Source organism: Garra rufa, chromosome 13 (assembly GCF_049309525.1).
Source record: "Garra rufa chromosome 13, GarRuf1.0, whole genome shotgun sequence".
In the NCBI taxonomy this organism is placed as follows: Eukaryota; Metazoa; Chordata; class Actinopteri; order Cypriniformes; family Cyprinidae; genus Garra; species Garra rufa.
The window spans coordinates 18,961,454-18,986,140 of NC_133373.1; the positions used below are offsets into that span (position 1 = coordinate 18,961,454).

Here is a 24,687-nt window from a genome sequence, read left to right on the forward strand (position 1 = left end):
TTTTTTCTTTTAGTGAACTCCTTCAATCATTGGACCTGTGTGACAATGATCCTGTGGCCATTGCCAGATGCTTTGTGATCAAGGTGAGGTTCAAGCTGTACCTTTCATGGCTTCAGATCTGGGCTGCCTTCCCAAAAGCATTGTAAGCCTAAGTTGATTGTAGCTCCATTGGTGACAATGGTTTTATGATCAACTTAGGCTAACAATGCTTTTAGGAAACGCAGCACTGATCATATTTGAATCATGTTTATGAAAACAGGAAATACAACTGAAATGCTAAGTGTTTATGGTCATTTATTCATTAAAATCTTTACGTCATCTTTACTTGAATACAACTTCGATATATACTCAATCTCCAGATGAACAGTGCTCTAATTACAGCGTATGATGATTTCCAAATCAAATTATGTAAATGAGGCTCATTGCAGCTGAATATTTGCATTGTGTGATTGTGTGTTGTTGAGAAAGCTTTACTGACTTTGTTTTTTCTCTCTGTTTTTAGCAGGAATATTTTGATATCTACACACAATATTGCACCAACTACCCAAAGTAAGTTGCACTAAACATTGCAGAGCCTCTGACTAGGTAGTCACATTGATGTGATTTTCAAGCACCAAAAAAGGCACTATTGGATTCTGAGTAATATAGGGGGAGGTAAAGTATTACCCTGACATTTCATGACAAGATTTGTGAAATTTATTTTTCAGTTCATTAACTAATATGTAGTGGTTGGTCAAATTCATGAACAATAAGGTTTTAAATGCCTGGATAAGCACAAATTCAGGGCCAATACCAGACATTACTGAACCAATTTGTGGGGATAGTAAAATGCATTAAATAGAAATATTTAGCTATAGCAGCAGTACATAGTTACAAAACAATCTTCATATAATAAAATCAAGCACATACATACAATTATTATGCCGTTTAAATACAATCAGAGTTGTGTGTATTATGTAATATGTGTACAGTTTTAGATGGATGGGAATTTATGTTATAATTACTACAAGTCAACCACCAATCATTAGTCAATAGTGCCTCTGCATGTGAGGGATATGTTGTACAATCTTACTGTAGGTGCTACTTCTTTTTTAAGCATTATGTATTTCCTTTGTAAATTTTAATGATTAATGAATTATCAGAGAGTTATTGTTTAATGTTCTATGTGAGTTGACTGTTATCAGTTTGTATAGGGGCATATTTGTTTTTGTGGTGTGCCATGTTTTGACTGTTTATACTCTCTCTATAGCTCTGTGGCTGCTCTAACAGACTGCATGAGAAACAAAACTCTTGCCAAGTTCTTCAGGGAGAGGCAAGCTGCTTTAAAGCGATCCCTGCCTCTGGGATCTTACCTTCTCAAGCCTGTCCAGAGGATCCTTAAATATCATCTGTTACTACAGGTTAGAAAACCACTCCCAGAATAATACTTTATAGTAAAGGCTTTAAATCATCTACTGTGATGGTCAACAGGGGTCAAAATACTAAATGCACATAATCAAATGCAAAATAACCATGTAAATGCTATTGGTATTATTGTGGATAGCAAAAAAAGGCTTCTTTTTAAAAGGAACACTTCACAGGGAAAAATACTGCCTAACTTGTTCGTTGTTGACATTAAAGGCTGTGCATTTAATCAAACTCTATAGCAGTGATTCTATAACTTAAAGTAATGTAAAATTAGGCAAAACAACCATTAAAAAGCTAAAAGAATTTAAAAATCAAGATATTCTTTATTTTTATTTACCCCCTCAACAACAAATGGAAGAATCAGGATTCCCAAGTCAAGTCAAGTCAAGTCAAACTTTATTAAAATCCCTTACGGGCAATTTAGATGCAGCTATGATCAGAAACAGACGGACTCATACAATACATAAACATAAATATCACATACCCTAACAAATTTCCTCAAGAACCATTTAAAAGCCTTATTGCACAAGGGACAAATGAGTATTTATATCGATTACTTTTCATCTTTGGCAGTCTATATCGGGAACCAGAAGGAAGCAAAGAGAACTCTGAAAACAGGAAATGATCATTATTAGCTAGCACAGTTCTAGCCCGACTCAAAATATTTCTATTAAACAATGATGACAAATTTCTTTGCTCTTTACCTATGATCTTTCCACTAAGTGTGACAATTCTATTTAAAGCACTTTTATATTTAACACTAAGATTACCAAACCAACAACTAATAGAAAAGGACAAAACAGACTCAATGTAAGACTTATAGAACATTTCCATTAATGTCTTATCTATATTAAATGATCTTAATTTCCTTAAACAATATAGCCGTTGCTGTCCCTTTTTACATAATACCTCAGTATTCACATCAAAGAAACGACACAGACTGTTTTCTGATCTGCTGCTGGTCGCCACGTGCGCAGCAATGAAAATCTGAATATATGAGGGAATCCCTTTAATCTTTGTCCAGTAAAGTTTTAGGACTTTTAAATATTGATGAGGACAACAGGGGGGCCTTGAAATCAAAATGATAGAGAACTGCTGCTTTACAGTATGTTGATGTAAATCCATTGGAAATTATACTTCTGCTAATGCATGTAATGTAAATTATTATGAATATTGTTGGGCCTATACAGTTCAAGGAAATGTAAAAAAAAAAATATCATAGTTGATTTCACATTTTTTTGCTTTCAGGCAATAAACTATTTTGGATTTATTCGGATGTGTTCTTTATATTGTAGGAGATTGCCAAGCACTTTGACCCAGAGGAGGAAGGTTATGAAGTGGTGGAGGAGGCCATATACACTATGACTGGTGTTGCATGGTATATAAATGACATGAAGAGAAAACATGAACATGCAGTCCGTCTTCAGGTGAGCTCATAAACACACAAAGAATTTGTGTTATAAGCATGTTTCACTGTTCTTGTTTATGTGCTCACTATGTTTAGTGAAGATATGAACCAGTTCATAATCTCTTTACCTCCATAATCTATCTCAGGAGGTCCAGTCTCTACTCATAAACTGGAAGGGTCCTGATCTGACTACGTATGGAGAAATGGTTCTAGAGGGCACCTTTCGTGTCCATCGTGCCAAGAATGAACGAACGCTCTTTCTTTTTGACCGCATGCTCCTTATCACCAAACGCAGAGGAGAACATTACGTCTACAAGACCCACATCTCAGTACGACTTTATCCGTATTCATAGAGAAGTACTTTGTTTTTCATTCATTTGTAGTCTGAACAGTCAGCACTAATGTCAAGACCTTTACCTCTTGTGTGACCCTTTAATTTTAAGAGGTAAATAAGAGATAATGCCTCTTGTTTGGTGAAGCCATCATTGCTTTCTCTTATTTTTCTTTCCTTATCACAGTGCTCAACACTCATGTTGATTGAGAGTGCCAAGGATTCTCTGTGCTTCAGTGTCACTCATTACAAGCATCCCAAACAACCTCATTCTGTCCAGGTGGGGCTTAGATTAGTGCCTTTACATAAAAACAAATGTTATTGGAGTTGCTTAGTTTATTCTTCTTCTTCTTCTCCAAAATAAGTCCCATTTTTGAAGGCCTACACATGCTCGAAAACTCATGAACCTTTGCATATGCAGCAGAATTTACGTCTGATATGACCTGTACACGTTCAACAAAGTGCCCCTCAAGCTACATTTCACGTACATTTTCGAAACTGTAAGACATGTAACACACCAATACCTACAAAAAAGTCTTCTGGTACAAAATTCGAAAAAGGAAGTATTTTGAATTTTCTCTGCAAATGTTTTGCATATTCATGGCTCCACATATGTTAAAGTTATAGACAAGCTATTTTAAGGTATGAATAAATTATTTACATGGAAAAAACGATTAAATATGTCATTTTGATTATCAAAGATGAGTTTTAAGGAATAGAATTAGTGACTGCAGGGGGACTTTAAGGTGAGACACTGCAGGTGAATAGGGTAAAAAAAATAACTTATGACCTTTCTTACCCAGTTAATTGATTACATTGATAATTGCAAACATTTTTTGTATTACGAGTTTTCTAAAATGTTACGTTTAAATATGCAAATGAGGCACTGTTTAATGAAATATGCGCTGATTTGCATACATTTCTAGAACAAATATTAGAGTCATATTAGAGTCAAAAGTTTTTACAGAGGGGATTTTGGGTCTCTCATTTCGTCACTCCATAATTCAGAAAAAACTTAGGGAACGCTATGTTTTTTACCATTTTTTGAGGAATAAAATGTTGTATAAAATCAAGCAAATTATATTTGAACAAATCTGTATGTAAAAACCTTCAGGATATAGTCAGGAATAAAAATGTAAAGTTTGTTGTGTGTGAGAGCTACTGAAGTGGAGATTTATGGCTCAGTGTAGGAGAAAAAAACTTATTTTGAGAAAACAGCCTTTAAAAATATGTATTGTAATTGAAATATATTGACACAAATAGATAAAGTTCTATAAAAGAAACACTTAACAGTGTCTTTTTGATGTTTTCTTTCCACTAGTCTAAAAAAACACTATGAAAAACCAAAAAGCCCAAAATCTCAAATTTGACAGGTGCATGAAAAAACAGCATTTTTGCCTGCAGTGTCTCCCCCTTAAAGAGTCTTTACGCAGCTCTTGACATACAATAACTGTTCAAAGTTATCTGAAGACATAAGATAGCTACACTTTCACCACAGCTCTTAGATCAATGATAAAACATTGTAGTGTTTGGTTAAATGACCTTTAAGATCCAGTGATATTTGTTGCCATTGACATTCAAAATATACCATTGGTGCCATATTTTATTGGAGTGCAAAAATTATTTTGCTGTTCCTAACACAAAGCTGCCCTATGGCTTCAGAAGACTTAAAGTAACCACATGTATTGTGTTGCATGTACAACTTTTTTATGGTGTTCTTGTTGGAGCTTGAACTATGAACTGTCACTATTTGAAAATTCTTCAAAATAGAATTCCTCCTTGCATGTTCAACAGAAAAAAATTACAGCATATAGGTTTGAATAAATAATTAAAGAGCATTAACATTTTTTGTTTAATTTTTATGTTTATAAAACTCCTGTAATATCTTATTTTCACTAGGCTAGGACGGTGGAAGAGAAAAAATTATGGGCTCATCATATTAAACGGCTCATTCTAGAGAACCATCAGGCTGTGATACCACAAAAGGTATGTAATGAAAAAAAAACTATTACTACAGTAGGTTTTGCACTTATAAAAATATCTAAACTTAATTTGGACAATTTTAATTTAGACAATTATTTGTTTTTTCTCTTTTAGGCAAAGGAAGCAATCTTGGAGATGGATTCTATTTGTAAATATTTCTAACCACTCATGAACATATTTCATACCATTATGTTTTTTATTTTTGAATTAAAATCGTCATGGGCCTGTTTTGACAGACAACTTTTTTTTTTAAGACAAAAAGTATAGGTACAGTCCTGAGAGACTCAAAAAGTCTGTGTCATGCCAGTCAGAGGAGTTTACTAACTCTAGACAAGGCCGGAGACAGTCAGGTAGGTTCCCAATGTACTGTATCTCTTGCTCTTAACTTATTTTTTTAAATTGACATTTTCCAATTTTACAAAAATGGTCTACTAATTCATCTTCCAACAGAACCATCTAAAGAGATCCTAAAGAACACTGAAGGTAAATCTCCATGTGTCCATTCTGTTTTAACTTTAAAGGTGCCATAGAATGGAAAACTGTATTTACCTTGGCATAGTTGAATAATAACAGTTCTGTACTTGGACATGACATGACGTGAGTCTTAAACACCATTGTTTCCTTTATATAAATCTGGTGTTTGCAAAAGACCACTGAAAAATAGGCTAATCCTAACATAACAGCGACTATGACGTAATAGTCTAATTCCTACATATATGTAGGAATTAGAGAACAACTTAAAATATTGTATCAGTGCATTCTATGGCACCTTTAAGTAAAGATATTGTCTTGCGTTTTAAATAAAAAATTCATAAGCATTAGCTTTTAGCATGTAATAATTATACAGTGGGATTGGACACCACTAGTGAAAATGTTTTTTGTTTTTTTCATTTGTGTAGTACCACATTTAAATTTATTATTACCTTAATTTAAATTAAATGATAAATTAACCAAAAAATATGAATGTCTTAGTTTTTGCAACATCTTTTTCTTGAATGAACATGGCTTTCAAGTCGCTCCAAAATTACAAAACTGCAGTGCCTGAAAATCCATGTTTTCTAGCATTGTTTGAGAATGTTTTAAAAAGCATTTTGTGCTTAGTGAAAGCAAGAAATTCTGCAAAATATGTCACAGATATGCTTAAACATTTTGGTATTTAAAAAAATCCAACCCCACTGTATACACTTTTTATTTCACATATTTCACTAAAATTGTCTGAAACAAAATTATCGACATTGTTTATAAAAAAATTTCTTGCACAAAATAATCTGCCATTAAAATGCATTAATAACCTTTTTCTTTTATCTGGCTGATCTGATGTCTGGGTGAATTCTTCAGTAATACTAAAGGTAAGAAGCCATTAAGTCCACTAAAGGAATATTTAGAATACAGTTAGATTTTGTTAATATTCAAAACCACAATGAAATGCCTAGAAACCACACATTTGTTAATATAAGATGACAAGTCGAAGTGTACAAATTATGTTCCTTTTCTCTGATGTGTTTATTTTGTGGTCCACAAGACTGTTAGAAGTGTTAGACAAAGGTGAAAGTACAAATATTGACTAATAAAAAAATACTGGGAATGGGAAATGGGAAAATTCACACCATAACTATGATGATAATGACACAAGATTCAGTGGAATCACCTTCAGACTTATTTGAAGCTGATAATTGATAAAAACAGTGATGACTAATTCATCCGAATTCCAACACTGCTTTAGAACGTTTGAGAATTAAAGGCAACATTATCGTTCTTGGTGTGAATGAAAGTACTTTTTGTCATTAGAAATGTACTTAAGTAAGACATACTTTAATAAGTACATTTTTTAAAAAGTGATGTAGATGTAAATGTAGCATGTTACTACCTGCTTCTGTTTTTAGAGTGTGGTCAAAGAAAAGGTTGCGAGAAGTAGGGCACTTTTATTCCCCAACGGAAATTCTTTTTCCAAATAGATATTCTTGTTTTCTTGGTTTGGGTCATATTCTTGTATCTCCTAAGAAGAAATCTTTTTGACTTCATGCCTCAGCATTCTGACAGTGAGGAGGCATTGGCTGCTGAAAAGTGGCCTGTACAAGCCACTGCTAGTGTTAGCACTCTTGGCTTATGCGAGTCTTCAGCTGAGAAGCCTGTTGCACAAAAAGAATACTCTCCTGAAGCCCTGATTCCCAGTTATAATGAGGAGCCTGTCCGTAGTTCGCCGCCTCTGAAGGCCAGACTGATGCAAGAGGATGGGGATGAAACAGAAGGGGAGGGAAGTGGCTCTGACGATATTCTAATGGAGGACAACCAGGTAGCTGACTTTGCCAGTTCAATGTTGGCTGCCATTTCCTGCTGGCACTATAGAGCCAGAGCTTTGCTTTCCATGGACTTCACAACGGTGAGGTTCTCTGCCACCAAGGGGATTTTATCATACCCCAACCTGACCTGGAACATGACCTGCATGTCTGCCAAACCTCCCGCCATGTTGCATGTGCTCTCACAGAATGCCTCAATTCACTAACAGCTCACACTGCATAAGCAAAAGCTAACTTCGTAGAGCATCCAACAATGCTAGAAGAACTAAACAAATTGTAACAAGCTTACAAATGTTACAGTTTATCACACAACGCATATACAGTACTTATGATGAATTTGGTTGTTTTGCTGAATTGCACTTTGTTGACCGAAACATCTAGCAACATCTAGTGTTAACTTTTTTATTGTTGCAGGATTTTTTCTTTGCATTCAAAACAGCTATAATGGCTATAATGAACCGAACTACAGATGTGAAAGCACACTTAGTCTCTTAACAAATATAATTTTTGGCTGATATAAATTCCTGGTATCTTCCCCTCCAGCCTTCTGTCTCCATTCTGTTACCTGACACCCAGTGGCGCCTCCCCCATCCATCAAGACCATGTTAATTGTTTACATTTGACATCGATGTAATATTTTTAGGCCTGCAAACAATTATCAAACATGGATGAAATAGTTTTGATTTCGATTTTCCTTGTCATTCTCCACTTCTACTTTACTCGCATAAGCAACTTTAATCGTAGTGTATGTTCGAAGCAGGATCACTTCAATTTAATATGGGACAAAACTCACAAACATGTATACAACGTATTTCATTATGTATTATTCCCCTTGTAAAAGCCATGCTTTTTGTCCTGGTCTCCCCAGTTCAATCCAAACTGTTTATCTCTCTGTGACTATGAAGAGAAAATCTTTTTTTTTTTTTTTTTTGTAATGATGTGCATCTTCCAAATACAATCTGTTTTTTTTTTTTAATACAAGTTAAAAACAATAGTTTTCTCTTTTTTCGCAATACTGCATACTGCAATTAAGTTTTTTTGTTTTTTTTTAACCACATTAAGGTATAGAGCATATGAAGTGTCAAATGTGCTTAAAAATGTGCAGAAATTGCAATTGCTGGAAACTTTTTTCTTCTTGTGATAACATCAAACCAATTATTACGTTATCATATTCAGAATATTTAATTTGATCATATATTAAAGGAAAAAAATGTTTCCTTAGATGAAGAACTAGATACTCGAAATAACAATTTCAGGTTACCCCTTTATTTATTCATTGATTTATTACTTTAATCAATACAACTGAAGTTTTAATCAGTTCAGTTTAACAACTTCGTTAGAGATATGTCATTTAAACACATATTGACCATTAACACATTTGTAATAAATGTTATTTCATAATTTTGTTTAACAAAATGTTTAACTGATTTTTTTTTTTTCAAAGCTGATTTCATCTGGGCTTGCTATGACTCTAACTTAATCTGGATGTATCTGAATAATTGTTTTACTATTTGATACTGGTATTGCGTATATAAATAAATATTTCTTATGTAAATATTCTTATGCATTTATTTTAAGGTAATTGTTTTTGTCATGTTTTTATGTTAGGAGGAAGGGGGGTGTAAGGACACTGAGAACAATTTTAAAAAAGAGAATGGACCATCAGTTGAACAGGTGGAGGCATACCTCATGGATGAAAAATATATCTCGGAACAGGTGAGTTGTTTAATTAAAATTATGTTAGTATAAATGCATAATTAGTATTAGTATTTTACAGCTAAGACTACACCTAAAATTGTACTTACTGTTTGTAAGTTGCTTTAGTACTGTATGTAACAGGTAACCCTAACCCATGTTTTGAAATTTGTTAAAAATATTGTTGAAATTAGTTTATAACTGTCTTGATTTTCCCTTCTTACACTCTCAAGGACAAATCACAAAACATGGAAATAACCTCTTACTGGGGTTCCACTGAGAAACTGAAGCCAGATGTGTTTTGTGATCCAGAGTCCAAAGAGCTGGACAAACAGGTCCCAAATATTCAGGATCTCGAGTCTGCAAAAGACAAAGATGATCAGAAATGTTCTAAAGAAGAAGCATCATCTCTGTTACACCAGGAAGACACACCTGGTGATTCTTCAGAGGAAGAGGATGTAGAAGAAAAACCAGACTCCACTAGCATCCTACCATCATCTGTGCTTGACAAGGCCAGTGCCATTGCTGAACACTTTGTCTGTACCGCACGGCGCAGTAGCGTCAGCGCAGATGAAATGCACTCCCTCAGTTGTGTATCTCCACGTCTTCCCAGCAGGACCGGGAGCACTCTAAGTTTAGGAGATGCCCATGAGTGTCAACATCGCCTTGCTAGTACCTGCGCTGAGTCACATGGAATTCCATTGACCCAGGAAGCCCTTGCATCAGCAGATTTCATGATTGGGTCTTCAGGGGAGGACAGTCTTTTTGACTCAGATCGAAGCATCTACAGAAGAAGGGATTCAGTGCTTTCCAGGCAAGACCAACTACTTATTGACAAGATTAGAAGCTACTATGAGAATGCAGAACACCAGGATGCTACATTTAGCCTAAAGCGTAGAGAGAGCCTCACTTACATTCCAAGTGGGCTTGTTAGAAATTCAGTTACTCGTTTAAACAGCATTCCTAAAGATAGAGGCCTTGCCTTAGAGAGGACCACAAGTACATCTGGACCTGTTAAAGCTCATATCTCAGCCACAGAATCTCTTTTGGTTACATCGACTCTATCTGAGACTAATGCAAATCCAGCCTCCCTGGAACAATCTGTTATCAGAGCTTCCACAGATTTCACTAGGCCTGACAAAAACGAAGACCTGTTTGAGTCTAGTGTAGATTGTTCCATTACATCTCAGTCTATAGATGGAAGTCATGAAGAAGAGATTTTCCGTCCCTCCTCTGAGATGATCAAAGTCTGGCAACATATGGAAAAAGAGGTCACTAGATGTCAAGGGGACCTCAAAGCACTGAGGCCCAGAGAAAGTCCTTACTTTAGAGGGACTAGTCCCAGCCTCTCCAGGGAGGATCTAAACGAGAGAAGAAAGACAGAAGCCAAGGGTAGCGATGGACTGATTACGTTTGAAGATTCAGATCTCAGCACTATCAGAGAGGAGTCCTCTTCACCATTACCTTTTAAGCAGAAGGAAAACTGTGCAGCCATTGAGAATGATGCCATCAGACCCAGACAATGGGAGGAAGAAGGTAGACCCCTTAGAGCTCTAGCCACCCATGTTATCCATTTCAGAGCAGAAACTGAAGATGACAGAGAGGCAGGAGCTCATTCAACAGAAGATGCAGATTCATCCCAAAAGAAAGTTTTACATCTTGCAAGGAAATACAGTCAACGCATAAAGTGCACACAACCAATGTTGAGACAGAGGAATCAGGATTCAGGAGATACATGGTTAGCCAAGAGGAATCTACTATCTGTGGTGGAAGAACAGCCAGAGATGGAGGCCAAAGGTAAGAAGGATACTATTTGAGTTATATCATAGTCCAATTTAAAAAATAAAATAGTGTGAAGCAGCATTTTCAATTTTTTTTACTTCCATATATTTCCATTCATTAATTGAATTGTGACAAGTTAGTGTCCCATGCTGCAGTGCAGCTAACTACAGTATAATCAACTGGGACATGGCTGATATAATTTCTACTCATGTCCATTTATTGTCAGGTTTGATGTGGTTAACATATTTTTTTAATATTTCCTCAAGTATAAATTTAATGCAGAGATTCTGCTTGGCAGATTCTGCGTTATGATTAGTTAGATCACCTGTCAATCAAGCTCCTGGTGAAGGGTCATTTATTTGTAAAACTTACTAGCAATTTCTGAGTGAAAATAATTTCTACATCAATTTTTTTGTTATCAATATAGTGTTAATCCATTTTTAATGTGTTGTATATTGAAACATAATTATCTTGTTTCACTGCTCCACTTACATTTGGCATTTTGATAAACAGGTAAAGCAGACTTGATGCTCTCCATGGTTTCATATAATCAGCCTGATTATGATGGAGACCAGAAGGCCCAGGTTATGACTCCCAACCCAGACAACACTCCTAATTCTGTCAGTAGCCCAAAGGTATTGTCCCCACACCTGTGCCATTCTAGAAGTCCTCTTAGTCCACCACCTGAGAATTTTAACTGGCCAGACGTCCGTGAGCTTCGTTCAAAATATGCACACCTCGGTAGCTCATCTGCTCAGCAACCAGTAAGCCAAAGTCGTTCTATGGAAGAAAGGATGTGTGACGGCAGTTCAAGACGACGTTCTAGCAGCTCTTCTAGTCGTTTAGTCACCTCTAATGGCTCCACAGACTCTTCAGTTTACAAGTTTTATCCAGGAAGGGATACTGGAGAATTGCTGACTCGGACCCAGCGTGCAGGTTCTCTGGACCGAAAATTGGGTAGTTTGTACTTGAGTGATTTGCACAGCCTTCAGAGTAAAAATGCCAACAGTGGATACTATATCTCTGCTCAAGCTACCCTTCCAAATGAGAAGAATATAATTGTGGTTGAGAAAGTACCTGAGGTTCAAACACCAGTAGAGATGCACCAGCCTACAGAGGGGGAGAAGCAGGAAATCACAACAGATGGAACTGATGACAGCTACGTCCAAATTCGTTCCCCGACATCTCGTGAGAAGATCTCAATTGTGGCTGTCATTGACCGTTGTCGGGCATATCAGGAGTCAGAGGAATACAGTTTGAGGGAAGATGGAGGATCAAAGATAGAACAGTTACCTAAGATTGAGAGGTGTAAAAGATTTGAGAAAACGCCATCCTATAGTGAACAGGTAGACAGTGCTGTTAAAAATTCACTGGATTCTGGGAAAAGGGCTGATTCTAGTCAACAAAGTGTTGTCAAAAATCTCAGAGAAAAATTCCAAAACATAAGATAAAATCACTTGTTTTAAAGTACAGCTATTGTATGTTTCAGGATTATTGAAATATATTTGCTTCATTAATTTATCTCTTGTTTTATGTCATCACCACTGAAGATAAAAAAGTATGGTCAGTACATATCATGCTGTAGCCAAATAAATCATCTGGCAAATGTAAACCTCACAACTAATAATCATTACATTTTGCATGCTATTTTAATGTTTTTTGGACACTGTATGATCATGATGCCTACTGTTATTGAGAAACTCAAAAGGATTTTTAAAATTCTGAATGTCAGGCAGAAAGTGTAAATATTGTTGTACATTTTTTTGAAAGAACATGCATTCTTTCTGTTATACCAATTACATATTTGATATAGTAGATAGGCATGTATGTAATTGGTAGTCATTTTACATAAATGTAATGTAATGACATTCTTCTTTATAAATACATTTCGGGTAAGGTTTTGCAATTAAAGTCATATTTGAGCTGAGAATTTCTTTAGCAAGGGATAAAGTCCTGGCAGAGTAGTGTAATACGTCTAGACTCCAAATGTAACAGACCACTTAAAACAGGGTTTTATTTTACTTTTAACTGAAAGACATTTTAAAGAATATTAGTAGATGTCATGCATGGGGAAAAAAGTTTTTGTTGTACCTAAATCTAGTCTTTGACTAATGGAGTTAAGCATAGGAACTTTTTGTCTACAAGACTAGATCTGAATGTTTAAAGATGATTATTTTAAGGATTTTTTTAAGCTTACACCAATGATGTTACTTTAGCTTATTTTAAGATTTTGTTGTGGTCTTCACAACAAATCTGATTTTACATCAGGTTTTAGCATTTGAAACACTGTTGGTTTAGCAACCCATGATAACAGCTCTCTCATTGATCACTGTCTATGTCTCTGTGTTATTTATTAAAATTCTATAGATTTCCATATCTGACTTATTACAAATGCATCAATAAATACTTCTGAGAAAATTCACTCTATAATAAAATGAAAGAAAATTGCAGACTTGCACGTTTTTAATTTTTGTCTTTTGGGGGGGGTGACTTACATTGCTATATATCCATCTATATAGCTATTGATATATCATTGGACCTGTGTGTATATAAGTTTCTCAGAATGCACACTGCATTCTACTTAACTGCAAATATTTAAAATTGTAGAGAGATATAGTGTAAATATTTTAATGTATTTCAATATTTCCTGCACTAAAGTTTTTTGTAAAAGCGGTATTAATGGCTTAAATAAGTGTATTACAAAGATGAAAAATTTAATACACTTGTTCATAAAATTATATCTTGACATTAAAAAAATGTTGATGTGGAACGTGTCATCACAATTGCAGTTGCCTCAGGGCAAAGCCATTGAAATTAAATCAACAGAATGGCCAAATAATGATACTTAAATTTGTGTTTTCAGATTAACATCCAAGAACACGAACATAAGACTGAATATAGATGAAACGTCAAAGCTGGCAATGTATTTACACCTTGTTTTGTGAGCAACAAAGAAATTTTTAGATTAAATTCAGGAATACATAAGGTGATTTACTCCATCATAAAACATACTATTGCACCTTATGTGCAATTACTAGGCTTTATAAATATTAGTTGTTCATCACCAACTTCTTCAGTACCGCTCTATACGTGGATACGCACAGCTGTACACAAGTCCTAGCTTTGGCTCACCTACATTACATATGGCACAACATGCAATAATTCCAAAATAATTATCTCATTTGCATTTGATACATACATCAAACCATCCATAACACAGCCAAAACCAAAGCAAACTGGTGAGCTGCTAAACCATAAAACTAATATACTGCATACAATCATTTCTTAGTGCAGATATTTTGAAACATTTTTTTCCAAGATTTACCTCAACAACAGGATTGCAAAGACTTTTTTAACACTGAATGGTAAACAAAGAAAAATGCTGCAATGGAAGATCACAATTATAGACACAAAACAAATTCAATCCTAGCATGTAATTTACTAAATAATTCAATGTGCTGATGGGACTGCGGTAGACAGAAAGATGTGCTATGTAGGTATGTGTATGTAGTTTGTATGGTTCACTGCACATTCACACTGTTGTCATCGGAAGGTACTGGTTGTCACAATATTTCTATACTGGCCAGTCTCAAGCTAAAATAGTTAAGGTAAGATGGGTTAGATGCCACCCTTAAGTACAATGTGCATTGACTACATTATACAGGAAGAAAAGGCAACGTCGGTCCTGGAGCGCCGCTTTCCTGCAAAGTTTAGCTCCAACCCTAATCAAACGCATCTAAACAAAAGTCTAATTTTAGGTAATCTGATTTTCAGAAGAGCACAGCCAATTAACAATTGTGTTGAGATGACATTTTGTGGCATCTATGGTCAAGAGAAAAAATTAAGATTGGGTCTTCTTCCCTCAAGGGTATCTTACCCTGTCTTACCCTGCTAATATATTGTAGGTGCAATTTTCTAAATCAAATATCAGTGTGACATTATTGTTGTGGATTTCATTCTCTTATTAAAGGATATTTTAACATCATTTTGATGCCTTTAAAACATTCAAAATCACAAATACATAGAGTATATGACACTTAAAGAATACATGGCTAATGCAAACATGAGAGCAATAGCCTGTTACATCCAGCTGCTTTTTGTTTGCTCCAGTGATAGTTTCTGTCATCATAAATTAAAAACAATCATTTTTTTTGCATACAATCCTAAAAGCAATTGGGGCAAGGTGAAAGTAACCCATATTTCAAGTTTTCACCTGCAACACACAGCAACAGCACTTCACAGCATCACACAATTCTACCATAATTTAGCACTCGCTTACTTGTAAGCAACACCTCAGACAGATGTGGTGTAGTTGCAAAACAAAAATACTAAAAAACCTTAATCTATGCCAAATGTTGCTTACTTTTTAACAACATTTTAACTTGCTATGTCTGGGAATTCAACAGTAGCCATATTTCATATTCTTAGAAGCACCAATGTTTGATTCTTATAATTGATAGCATTATTAAAACAGCTGATGAATCTTTTTTTTTTCAAAGCAAGCTAATGGCTGTCCTTGTTGAAGGCAAGCATTAATTAAGTATTGTGTATTCACCCATTTTTTCATGCTAAAGATTTGTAGCAGCCACATACACTACATGATTGACAATGAACGGATTGAACGCTACATGGTTTTCCCATGGTTTTGAACCAGTAAGACCACATGACACAGGAAAACAGTAACACACCTACTCAGTATCTCAATCATGAATGACAAGTTGGCATACGGACAATCATTCAAGCAAGCCACAGATTACAATTGTTGAAAATAACAATGTTTACACCTGCTTTAGCTTGTGAAGTACATCCGTAGTCTTAAAGCATATGCCACATATTTGCACCACAGATAGTCTCACAATACTTTTACAAATGTGCCATGAATATGGCAGTTTCCAAAAAGATGTGCAGTACATGATTGACTTGATTGTTTTTGTTTGTTGTTGTTGTTGTTGTTGTTGTTTTGTGAAGCAAGCTCATGGCTGTCCTTGTTGAAGGCAAGCTTATACTACATAGCGGCCTCCCTCAGGCCCCTTGGGACCTCGCTTTGCACTTGCATTAGCATTAGCTGAAGTTGGACTGGTAAACTCCTTGGAAGCAGACTTGGTCTTTCCTCCAGGAGAAGTTCCCATAGGGTGAATCTTGAGGATTCCTCCAGGTTCAACAATAGTGTTGATCACTGAGGTATGACAAATAAAAAACACAAATGGATATAGAGAAGGCCCAGAATATGTAGTCACATGGTCAAAGTTAATTTTGTCTTGGTTAATCCTTGTTTCCTTAAGGAGGTAATGAAGACATTATGGCAGTGACTGACGAATTGGGATCTCGCATGAGAGCCCCAGACACCTTCAAGTGGTACAAAACAATGGCAAATGAGATTAGCATCACAAACCACTCTCTTTTATCACGAGTATATAAGGAAGCCTTGCAGCACACTCATTCAAGTTTTCGTTGAGGAGCCAACTGTATCTGACTACCGAAGGGTATTGGAGGAACTCACCTGGGAGCAAGATAAGACCTGGTATCCCATCTTAGGAGGGGAGTGACACACCGAGCTGCTCTCCCTAAATATCTTTTCACAACCAGCACTCATGAAGAGACCAGCTCACAACTTTATAAATGTCTGTCATAGAGGTGCTGTGTGCCAATGCCCAGGAGGAGGCAACACTCCGCATGGAATAAGCTCTCAGTCCAAGGGGGCACAGTTCAGCTTGGGCTTGATATGTCCAGACAATAGCATCCACTATCCAGTGGGCCAATCTCTGTTTGCCTTTTCCTTTCTACTGGCCTCTGAAACAGACAAAAAGCTGTATTGAGGTCCTGAAACTCTGCGTGCATTCCACATAAATGCATAAGGCATGAATGGGACACAGCAGAGTGAGGGCTGAGTCTGCTTCCTCTACGCGCATTGCTTGCAAGTTCACCACCTGGTCCCTAAGGGGAATGATGGGGACTTTGGGCACATATCTGGGCCCAGGACTGAGAGTCAGCCAGCCAGAATTCCAGGCACAATTCATTGACCAAAAATGGCTGCAGGTCCCCCAACATCTTGATACAAGTGAGCGAAGTCAGGAGCACTATCTTAAAAGACAGGAACTTAAGCTGACTGCAAGGGCACTTTCTGCAAAGCAATTAAGACTAGAAAGAGATCCCAAAAGTAAAAGTGGAAAGGTCGAGGAGGGTTTAACCTCCTTACATCCCTCAGCAACCTCATAACCAGATTGTGTTTCCCCAAAGACTTACCATCTATTGCATCATGATGTGCGGTGAAAGTGGCAACGTACACTTTAAGGGTGGAGGGAGACAGCCTACGTTCCAACCTTCCTGCAGAGCAAAGCACAACACTGATCAGGCATCTACAGGGGTCTTCCTGGTGGGAAGAACACCAATCAATGAACAGACCCCACTTCAAAGCATAGGCACACCTCGTAGAGGGGCTCTAGTTGAAGTCATAGTGACAACTACCGCTGGGGGTATGTCACTAAAGTCCTCTGCATGCCGTCTAGAAACCACACGTGTCGATTCTAGAGATCCGAACGCGGGTGCCATATAGTGCCCCGTCCCTGAGAAAGAAGGTCCTTCTTCAGGCCCATGGGTCAGGTGTGTGCCAAGGGTGCCCTCAGTCAGGGAATAAAACAACTGGCAATGAGATGTGTCCGAAAATGCAAGCAGGTCCACCTGTGCGAATCCAAAGCATCTCCAAATTAGTTGGACTACTTGGGGATAGAGTCTCCACTCTCCCGGTAATGTGCGCTGTTGTTAGAGATACACGATTGACCTCACCCAGAATGTAAATGGCACAAAGCAATCTCAGGTGCTTCTGACTCTAAAGAAGGATATGGCAGGAAACTGCGAAATTCAAGGTGTACTGCGACATTTTGAGGACAAGGTGTACTGCTAGCAACCCAGGGCAATTGATATGCCAATGCAGATGAGGCTCTGTCCAGGAGCCCCAGTCTGCATGCTCGTTGCATATGTCAACCCAGCCAGTGGTAGAGGCATCTGTCGATACAACAACATGCCTAAACACATGTTCTAAAGGATCTCCTGCCCATAGAAAAGCAAGGTCCGACCACGGGCTGAATGTTCTGTGGAAGGCCAGTGTAATTATCACTCGGAGTGTGCCACTCCGTAACCCACCACTTTTCTTGGGTACTATGAAATATGGGCTGTAAAAGCCTATTTTATGTCAGTTGAAAGGACTGGCTCTATCGCGTACTTCACCAGTAGGACTGCAATTTTCACACACAGGACAGGAGCATACTTGCCCACCACTGAGGTGAATCAAATGCCATTGAACCTGAGGGGACGCAGGGTGAACTGAATTGCATAGCCGAGTCTGACTGTCCGAATGAGCCAGTGGGACGGGTTGGAAAAACCCATTTAGGTCAACGACCATGCGAGTGGGAGCAATGGGACCACAGAGGTACCCACAGTGGGGTGAAGGGAGTGAAGAGGTCAGATGCAGAGGGCACAGCATCCCGGAGTAGAGACCTGAGGGAATGACAGAAGTCATGTGAGAAAGTATTGCATCCTTGAACCATGAGCTTGTGACTGCTGGCGATAGAGGGGGATGAGAGTGGCACAGCCAAGTGTCGCTCACTTTCATTTGAACCCTTTTGTGAGGTGGAGATTGAGGAAACTGCTCTTTCTTTGAGTGATTGGGTATCAACAAAAAGAAAAAGAAACAAAGGATTCTCCACCCGGCCCTCCTCCAGGGGAAGAGCGGATGAGAACTTAAAGGCCTTGGATGAGAGGCATGGGCCGTCAGGTGGCAGAACTTTGCAAGCAAAGATGCATCACAACAGCATGTTCCACCTGACGAATCGCCATATATCCTTTGGCTGCCCCGCCATAGAGGGTAGTGAGGGTAGGGAGGAGGTACTTAACGCCCAGACACATGAGACAGCGATCGTGACTGTCACCCAAACATCATCCAAAAATGCACGGGTGAAATGAAATACGCAAAGCTTGCTCAAAGATGAAAGGAAGAGCAGAGTAGCATTAACCGCTCTGCTCCAAAGTGAAAGCTTGATTGAATGAGTGGCAACGCTTTCTTATATACTTGTAGTAAAAGGGAGTGGTTTGCGATGCAAATCTCACTCGCCAATAGTCATTGACTTGTTCTGTACCACTCGAAGGTGATTGGGGCTGTCAGGCGAGATCCCTATTCCTCAGTCAATGACATAACATTGAACGTGACTGACTGATAGGGAACTAATGCTAATAAACTCACCCTCAAGTTGTCTCTGGACTCTTCGCAGTTCTTGGAGTATAGATGAGATTTCCTGCTTGCAAAGTAAGGAAAATATATTACAAAATAAGGAATCATCTCTTAAATGAAAGTTTGGTCTTTAGAAATTAAATTTGACGGAATGTACCTTATTAGATGTCTTGAGGATGGGAACCTCATTTTCAGCATTGATTTTTGCCTCAATTTCCTCCCAGACCTCTGTCTTGTTATGAAACAGAGCTCTAAAAGAGAAATAACATTTGTTTGACTAAACAGACAAAACAACTGGATAGTATTGCCAGTTCTTTGTTTTAACATCCTAAATGGAATCAAAAGGCATTGTGTTTACTTTAGGTCTGTTAGCATTGAATTTATCTACTGTATATGCTAATGTAAATTTATATTATTTAACAGATACACACATTTAAAATGTAGTATCTCTGTTGTGGGAAAAACTGATCAAAAGTACTGATGACTCATCCTGGACTACACAGATTTTCCTATATTCTCTAGGATGAGAATCTATATTCCCCTAATTCCCCCTGTTAACAGCTAGTTTGTAGCCATTATGTAACTACAGCCTTTTGAAAAAACAAAACAAACAAGAAATACATATTTTTTAAAAGAAGAAAGAAATAATTCTTTATAATGTCCCACCCAAAGTTACTTTTAATTTTTAAATTTTACTTCATACTTCATTTTCTCTGCTAGTTGCTCTGTGTTCTCTCTGATAGCCTGGGAGAGCTGGGAGACTGGGTTTAACATAAGATTGTCCAGAATAACCTGTGATTAAAAAAACGTAAAAGGTTAAAAAAAATTATGTAATTGCAATTTATCCATACAGTTTCTGACAAACACTGCCATTGGCAATGCAGGCTATAACACCCTAAATAAGTAAATTACTAATGGATCAGTTTATTAGTGTGCAAAGGATTTGACAAAATTTGACCTCTTCACGGTTCCAGGGTCGCCGTCTGGAACTGTCATGGTCGTTCATATTTGAATCCTGGTCTATTGGACTAGTTGAGCCTGGAGGAACCTTTTGATAGTTCAGACTTGCCTCGGGTATATGCTGTACCAGCTGCAGATTAATCAGGGATGGGAAAGCACCAGTATGAACACGTGGACATGACAATGGCAGGTTAAATTTGATGTTAAGAGACAAATATCTCTGAGCTCAGATTACAATAGAGACAATAGAGGCTAAAACTCCGAGAAGATATCTGTATGATCATGCTGATTCTATTGTGAACAGAAAAGGGATCTTTGTTCACAGTCAACACAGCAACTTTGATCCTAATTCCTTAAAGATACATTTGGAAAATATTTTAATGTAAACAAAACCTGAGAAGAGTGAATTTGGAAGTGAGATTCCATGCATTAGGGAATTCCCTCATGCAAATAAAAGGCAGAAGTTTAGAAGGTTTCAAAGCTAGAAATCGGACAGATGTTAGTACATTGATACTGGCTCACAGATTAAGTATTTTAATTTTGGACACCACTTGGTGATAATGAGTGATGAATTCAGCACCTGAGGTAACAGGAACCTCTGTAATGATGCATATGGACTCTGCACAAAAGAGAAAATATAAAACAAAATGTATACAAGATTAAAAAAACATTTACTTTAGTCTTAGTCCTTTTTGGGACACAATATAATTATCATGTACCACGGTATAGCAACCCATGACTCCAAACCAAACAGGCTTGCTTACCTTTGAATTGAGTATTTTATCTACAATGTTTTTCCTATTTATGCTAATGAGGAGAATATAAAGATTTGCTGCATGTTCTGATTTATATAAAAAAAACTTAATGGAATGGGTCAATGTATATGATGGGATGTAATTTAACCACACAAGCAAACTTTGGGCACACCTCCTCTCTGGTCGAGATAGTGGATGCAGGGGTATTGGGCATTGAGCCTGGGGAAATGGTAGCTCCAATGCCTGATGATGTTTGGGAGTCACCATCCCCTGCGACATCATGGATTTCACGTGCAAGAATAGCAAGATCTTTGGCCAGATCTTGACTCAGCCTAAAAGAAGAAGGTACAAATGTAAAATATAAAAATAAATTAAAAGTATTAATGCACAAACTAGCTATTGCATTAGCATATCACACCACAACAACAACAACAAAAGTTAATATGAATAACCTGGCAATCTCTGCACTATGAGTAGACCAGTTCTGGAAGTGTTCATTCTGAGTTTCGTCCTCTTCCGTTTCCAAAGAGCCACATTTTAGCCTCATTTGAATTTGTTTCTGTGGTGTCTGTGTCTGTGTCTGAGTTGAAGCTGAGGCATGTGAGCGTTTATGTTTAGAGTTGGAATTGGTCTCAAACTCTTCCTCTGAGGTAGAGGAATACTCTGAATCCTTTTGTCTGCGATGGGAACCTTAAATTATAAACAAAAAGGGAAATTTTGTTTCTTAACAAAATATCATGTTTGTAATTTAAAACCTCAAAATTACAATATTGCCAGTAATAATGAAAAATTGTAATGCTATGCAATTTCAGTGATCTTGTCTAGAGAAACTACAGGTGGAGAATATCTCTGAGGTTTAAGACGAATAAACAGACTGATACTCACCAGTTGTGCTACTGTGTTTTACTTGGTTAGAACGGGTACGAGTGGAAGAATGCTTTCCTACTGATGCAGTCCCTTTGCTGGTAGCCTGCCTCACCTCACTTGAAGCCCCTTTCCTCACACTGCTATTTGCCTCTGTAGGACGGTTAGAAATGCCATGCTTGCTTGAGGTTGACTCATTGTCACTTGGAACAGTGAAGGATCTAGTGCGTTTTCGAGGCATGGCAAGAATATCCAGTCTTGACAGTTTCTTTCCTTCAGCAGGAGTCTTACTGTGGTCGGAGCTCTGAGATGCACGGTCTGTCTCTGCACCTTCATTGTCTGAGGCATCACCTAGTCGAGCTCGGCGGAGCATGGAAGCACGGGTTGGTCTTGGGGCTGAAAGGCTATTGGAACGGGTCAGCACCTGATGGCTTCCTTTGGTCATCTTACTTGGGTCCTCCTTCTGCAGGGGTGCAGTGAGTTTTTTGCGGCTGTTGGGTCGTGAACTTGACTCATGGTCAGAAGCCGCAGCTTCAGGCCAGAGTTGTTGACCATGCTGATTTTCTGAAAGCTCTAAAGAACCACGATTACCAGCACTGCGACGAAGCTGTAGCCGACGACTTAGTTCAGCTTTACTGGAATTATCAGCAGAGGCATGATTTCTGCGTTTTTCTGATAGGCGTTCACGAGCTGAAGGTTGTCGTGCTTTGTCTTGTAAACCGGAAGATGACTTCTCTTTGCGCAGATCACTTGCAGATGTGTGCTTCTTATTTGCACTGACAGGAGCATTTTTACTGCTGACCATGCTTACAGTACTAGCTGTATCAACATCTGAATCACCAGACAGAAAGTCCTCTTGTGGAGGACAGCTCCCTTTTTTTGATCGTTGACTAAATCCAGGTAACTTTTCTTCTGGTGATGTCAAAGTTTTCTCTGCTTCCGTAAGGAAGAGAAATGTATCTCGAACAGCTTCCTCAGTATCCAAGCTTCTTAAAGCAGGATGACTAGAGATATGTGGAAGTTTCTTGACTTGAATGTTGTCACTTGGCCTATCTTTGGTAAAACTCTCCTGTCGAACAAATGAGGTTGAGGTCTCTTTGGTGGGCACTGCATCCCTGTTATGTGCCTGAAGATTTGGGGCTGATGAGTTAGGCTTCACCGGACGCCTAGACTCATGGCCACTCAAGTGTCGTATTAAGACAGTTGTTGGAGGTACCTTGGAAGAGGAGTCTCTTTCTGGCTGTGAAAAAACTGGACTTTTGGACACATCTGACTTGCATGAACCATCCTCAGAGCCAATATAAAATGAGGTGGGTTTAGGAGTGGGTGTTGGCAACTCTCTTAACCCTCTAGAATGGTTTACATTTTCAGAAGGTGAATGTGTTGTAGTTCCTCTCTTTCCTAGGCTCCTTCCACTTCTATCAAGGATAGAGCTGTCATCTGAACGGCTAGTGTCACTCAGACTGTCTGGGTCAACATCATCTTGTACACGTAGCCTCTGAGTGCAATCTTGCTGCTGTGGTGCTCTGGAACCTTTCTCTGGTGGCTCATGGTCCATGTTTGTTTCATGCCGAATCAAGATACTGGGGGTTGTATTATCCAGTTTTTCTCCAGGTGGAACCTGAGGAAGTAGTCGTCTAGTCCTGGAAACTTGACTGCCCTCTGACTCCAAAATATCTAAGCTTTGACTAATCATTGATGTCACACTGTCATCTTCAAAATGAAAAGAGTGAAAATAGTTATTAATTTGCTGGCCTATTCATAAAATCGAAAATTTTATCAAAATGCTTAAACAACACTAGTGGTTTTCAATTAACATACCTCTGTCTGTAGGTCCACTTTGGGGTGAAATTCCCATAGATCCTTGAGTAGCCCCAGGATCACTGTAAGTGTCTGCTAAGCTGGCCCAGCGTGAGACCCATTTAGGCCCTCCTAAATCAGGATGTGCCTAAATAAAAAAATAATACATTTAAAGAATAACAACAATCATAATTATTCATGAATTGTTCGCCATTTGCAACACAGTTGGGCCATATTTCAGTAGTGACGGAGGTTGAGCAATACATTATTGCAGTACCTGTAGTGAGATGACTTGGTCCCCACCATGGCCCTGTGATGATGTCGACATTACATCTGCTGCCATACCATGGCTATGACTCAATAATTGTTGCTCATCTTTACCATCTTCAATCACAGGCCTATAAACTCCAAGAGTCTGACCACTGTATTCTGGTGCATCTAAAACACCAAACACCTGTGAAATATAAATAAAAATGATGTTTCTCAAACACCATTCTCTTCCATTGTGCAGACCAAATAGGTCAAACAGGTGAAACAGAAGTTGACATTTTGAAACACTCAAACACAATGCTTTGAAAGTGCCATAGAGCCACAGTTTTCCACCCCTCAACTTGGCTTACTTGTATCTTTATAGTCAACTGGGATAGGTAAAATATTTTAACATATACAAATTACAATTTCTGTATAACTGTTAAAGTTTAGGGCTGCCCTCAACTAAAGAGTTTTCTGGTCGACTAGTAGTCGTTAATTTTAAGTGATTAGTTGACTAATCACGTTTATATTAATAAACCATAAAATTCCTAATAATGAGTCTTTAATTGCCTATCAGCGCTCAAATGTGCGCATTAAGCTTGCCACAGCGCAGCAGCAGAAGTAATTATGATTGTGTCAGGAAAGAAACAGCAAAAAGACTGCCTTACCATTATTTAAATGTCTGTGAGGCAAACATGGAGCCTCATTTATAATGTGTGCATATGCACAGATTTGATCTTAGAGTGTGTGTACACCAGTGCTCATATTTGTAAAAACTGGCTTTGACAACGAAAAGGGCTTAGCATCAGACGTACACACTTTTTGGTTTGAGCAGACGTACTTTTTTTGTCGAATTACTGCAGGTTTTCGGAAATGTACGATGTTTTTTTCTTTCTGATGTTTCTTTTTTTTCACTTAACTTCCCACAA

The 24,687-nt window shown here is 37.9% G+C and overlaps 2 protein-coding genes across 2 annotated transcripts in view; one reads left to right on the forward strand and one right to left on the reverse strand.

Moving 5' to 3' along the window:
- plekhg3 (pleckstrin homology and RhoGEF domain containing G3) overlaps positions 1-13,353 on the forward strand; it is a 63,774-nt gene extending 50,421 nt beyond the window's left edge. Inside the window, exons 5-19 of the mRNA XM_073816958.1 lie at positions 14-83; positions 503-549; positions 1,250-1,400; positions 2,703-2,834; positions 2,962-3,144; positions 3,334-3,426; positions 5,046-5,132; positions 5,244-5,277; positions 5,384-5,479; positions 5,580-5,612; positions 6,468-6,478; positions 7,159-7,509; positions 9,035-9,142; positions 9,355-10,918; positions 11,417-13,353. Coding sequence (XP_073673059.1) covers positions 14-83; positions 503-549; positions 1,250-1,400; positions 2,703-2,834; positions 2,962-3,144; positions 3,334-3,426; positions 5,046-5,132; positions 5,244-5,277; positions 5,384-5,479; positions 5,580-5,612; positions 6,468-6,478; positions 7,159-7,509; positions 9,035-9,142; positions 9,355-10,918; positions 11,417-12,354 — 3,898 coding nt within the window. The 3' untranslated portion in view covers positions 12,355-13,353. The remainder of the gene's footprint in view (positions 1-13; positions 84-502; positions 550-1,249; positions 1,401-2,702; positions 2,835-2,961; positions 3,145-3,333; positions 3,427-5,045; positions 5,133-5,243; positions 5,278-5,383; positions 5,480-5,579; positions 5,613-6,467; positions 6,479-7,158; positions 7,510-9,034; positions 9,143-9,354; positions 10,919-11,416) is intronic.
- A 723-nt stretch (positions 13,354-14,076) lies between these two features.
- cep170bb (centrosomal protein 170Bb) overlaps positions 14,077-24,687 on the reverse strand; it is a 43,863-nt gene continuing 33,252 nt past the window's right edge. Inside the window, exons 10-20 of the mRNA XM_073816957.1 lie at positions 23,784-23,960; positions 23,528-23,654; positions 21,728-23,419; positions 21,295-21,532; positions 21,015-21,174; positions 20,668-20,706; positions 20,086-20,217; positions 19,831-19,919; positions 19,285-19,378; positions 19,140-19,191; positions 14,077-16,079 (exon numbers count right to left, since the gene is read on the reverse strand). Coding sequence (XP_073673058.1) covers positions 15,904-16,079; positions 19,140-19,191; positions 19,285-19,378; positions 19,831-19,919; positions 20,086-20,217; positions 20,668-20,706; positions 21,015-21,174; positions 21,295-21,532; positions 21,728-23,419; positions 23,528-23,654; positions 23,784-23,960 — 2,976 coding nt within the window. The 3' untranslated portion in view covers positions 14,077-15,903. The remainder of the gene's footprint in view (positions 16,080-19,139; positions 19,192-19,284; positions 19,379-19,830; positions 19,920-20,085; positions 20,218-20,667; positions 20,707-21,014; positions 21,175-21,294; positions 21,533-21,727; positions 23,420-23,527; positions 23,655-23,783; positions 23,961-24,687) is intronic.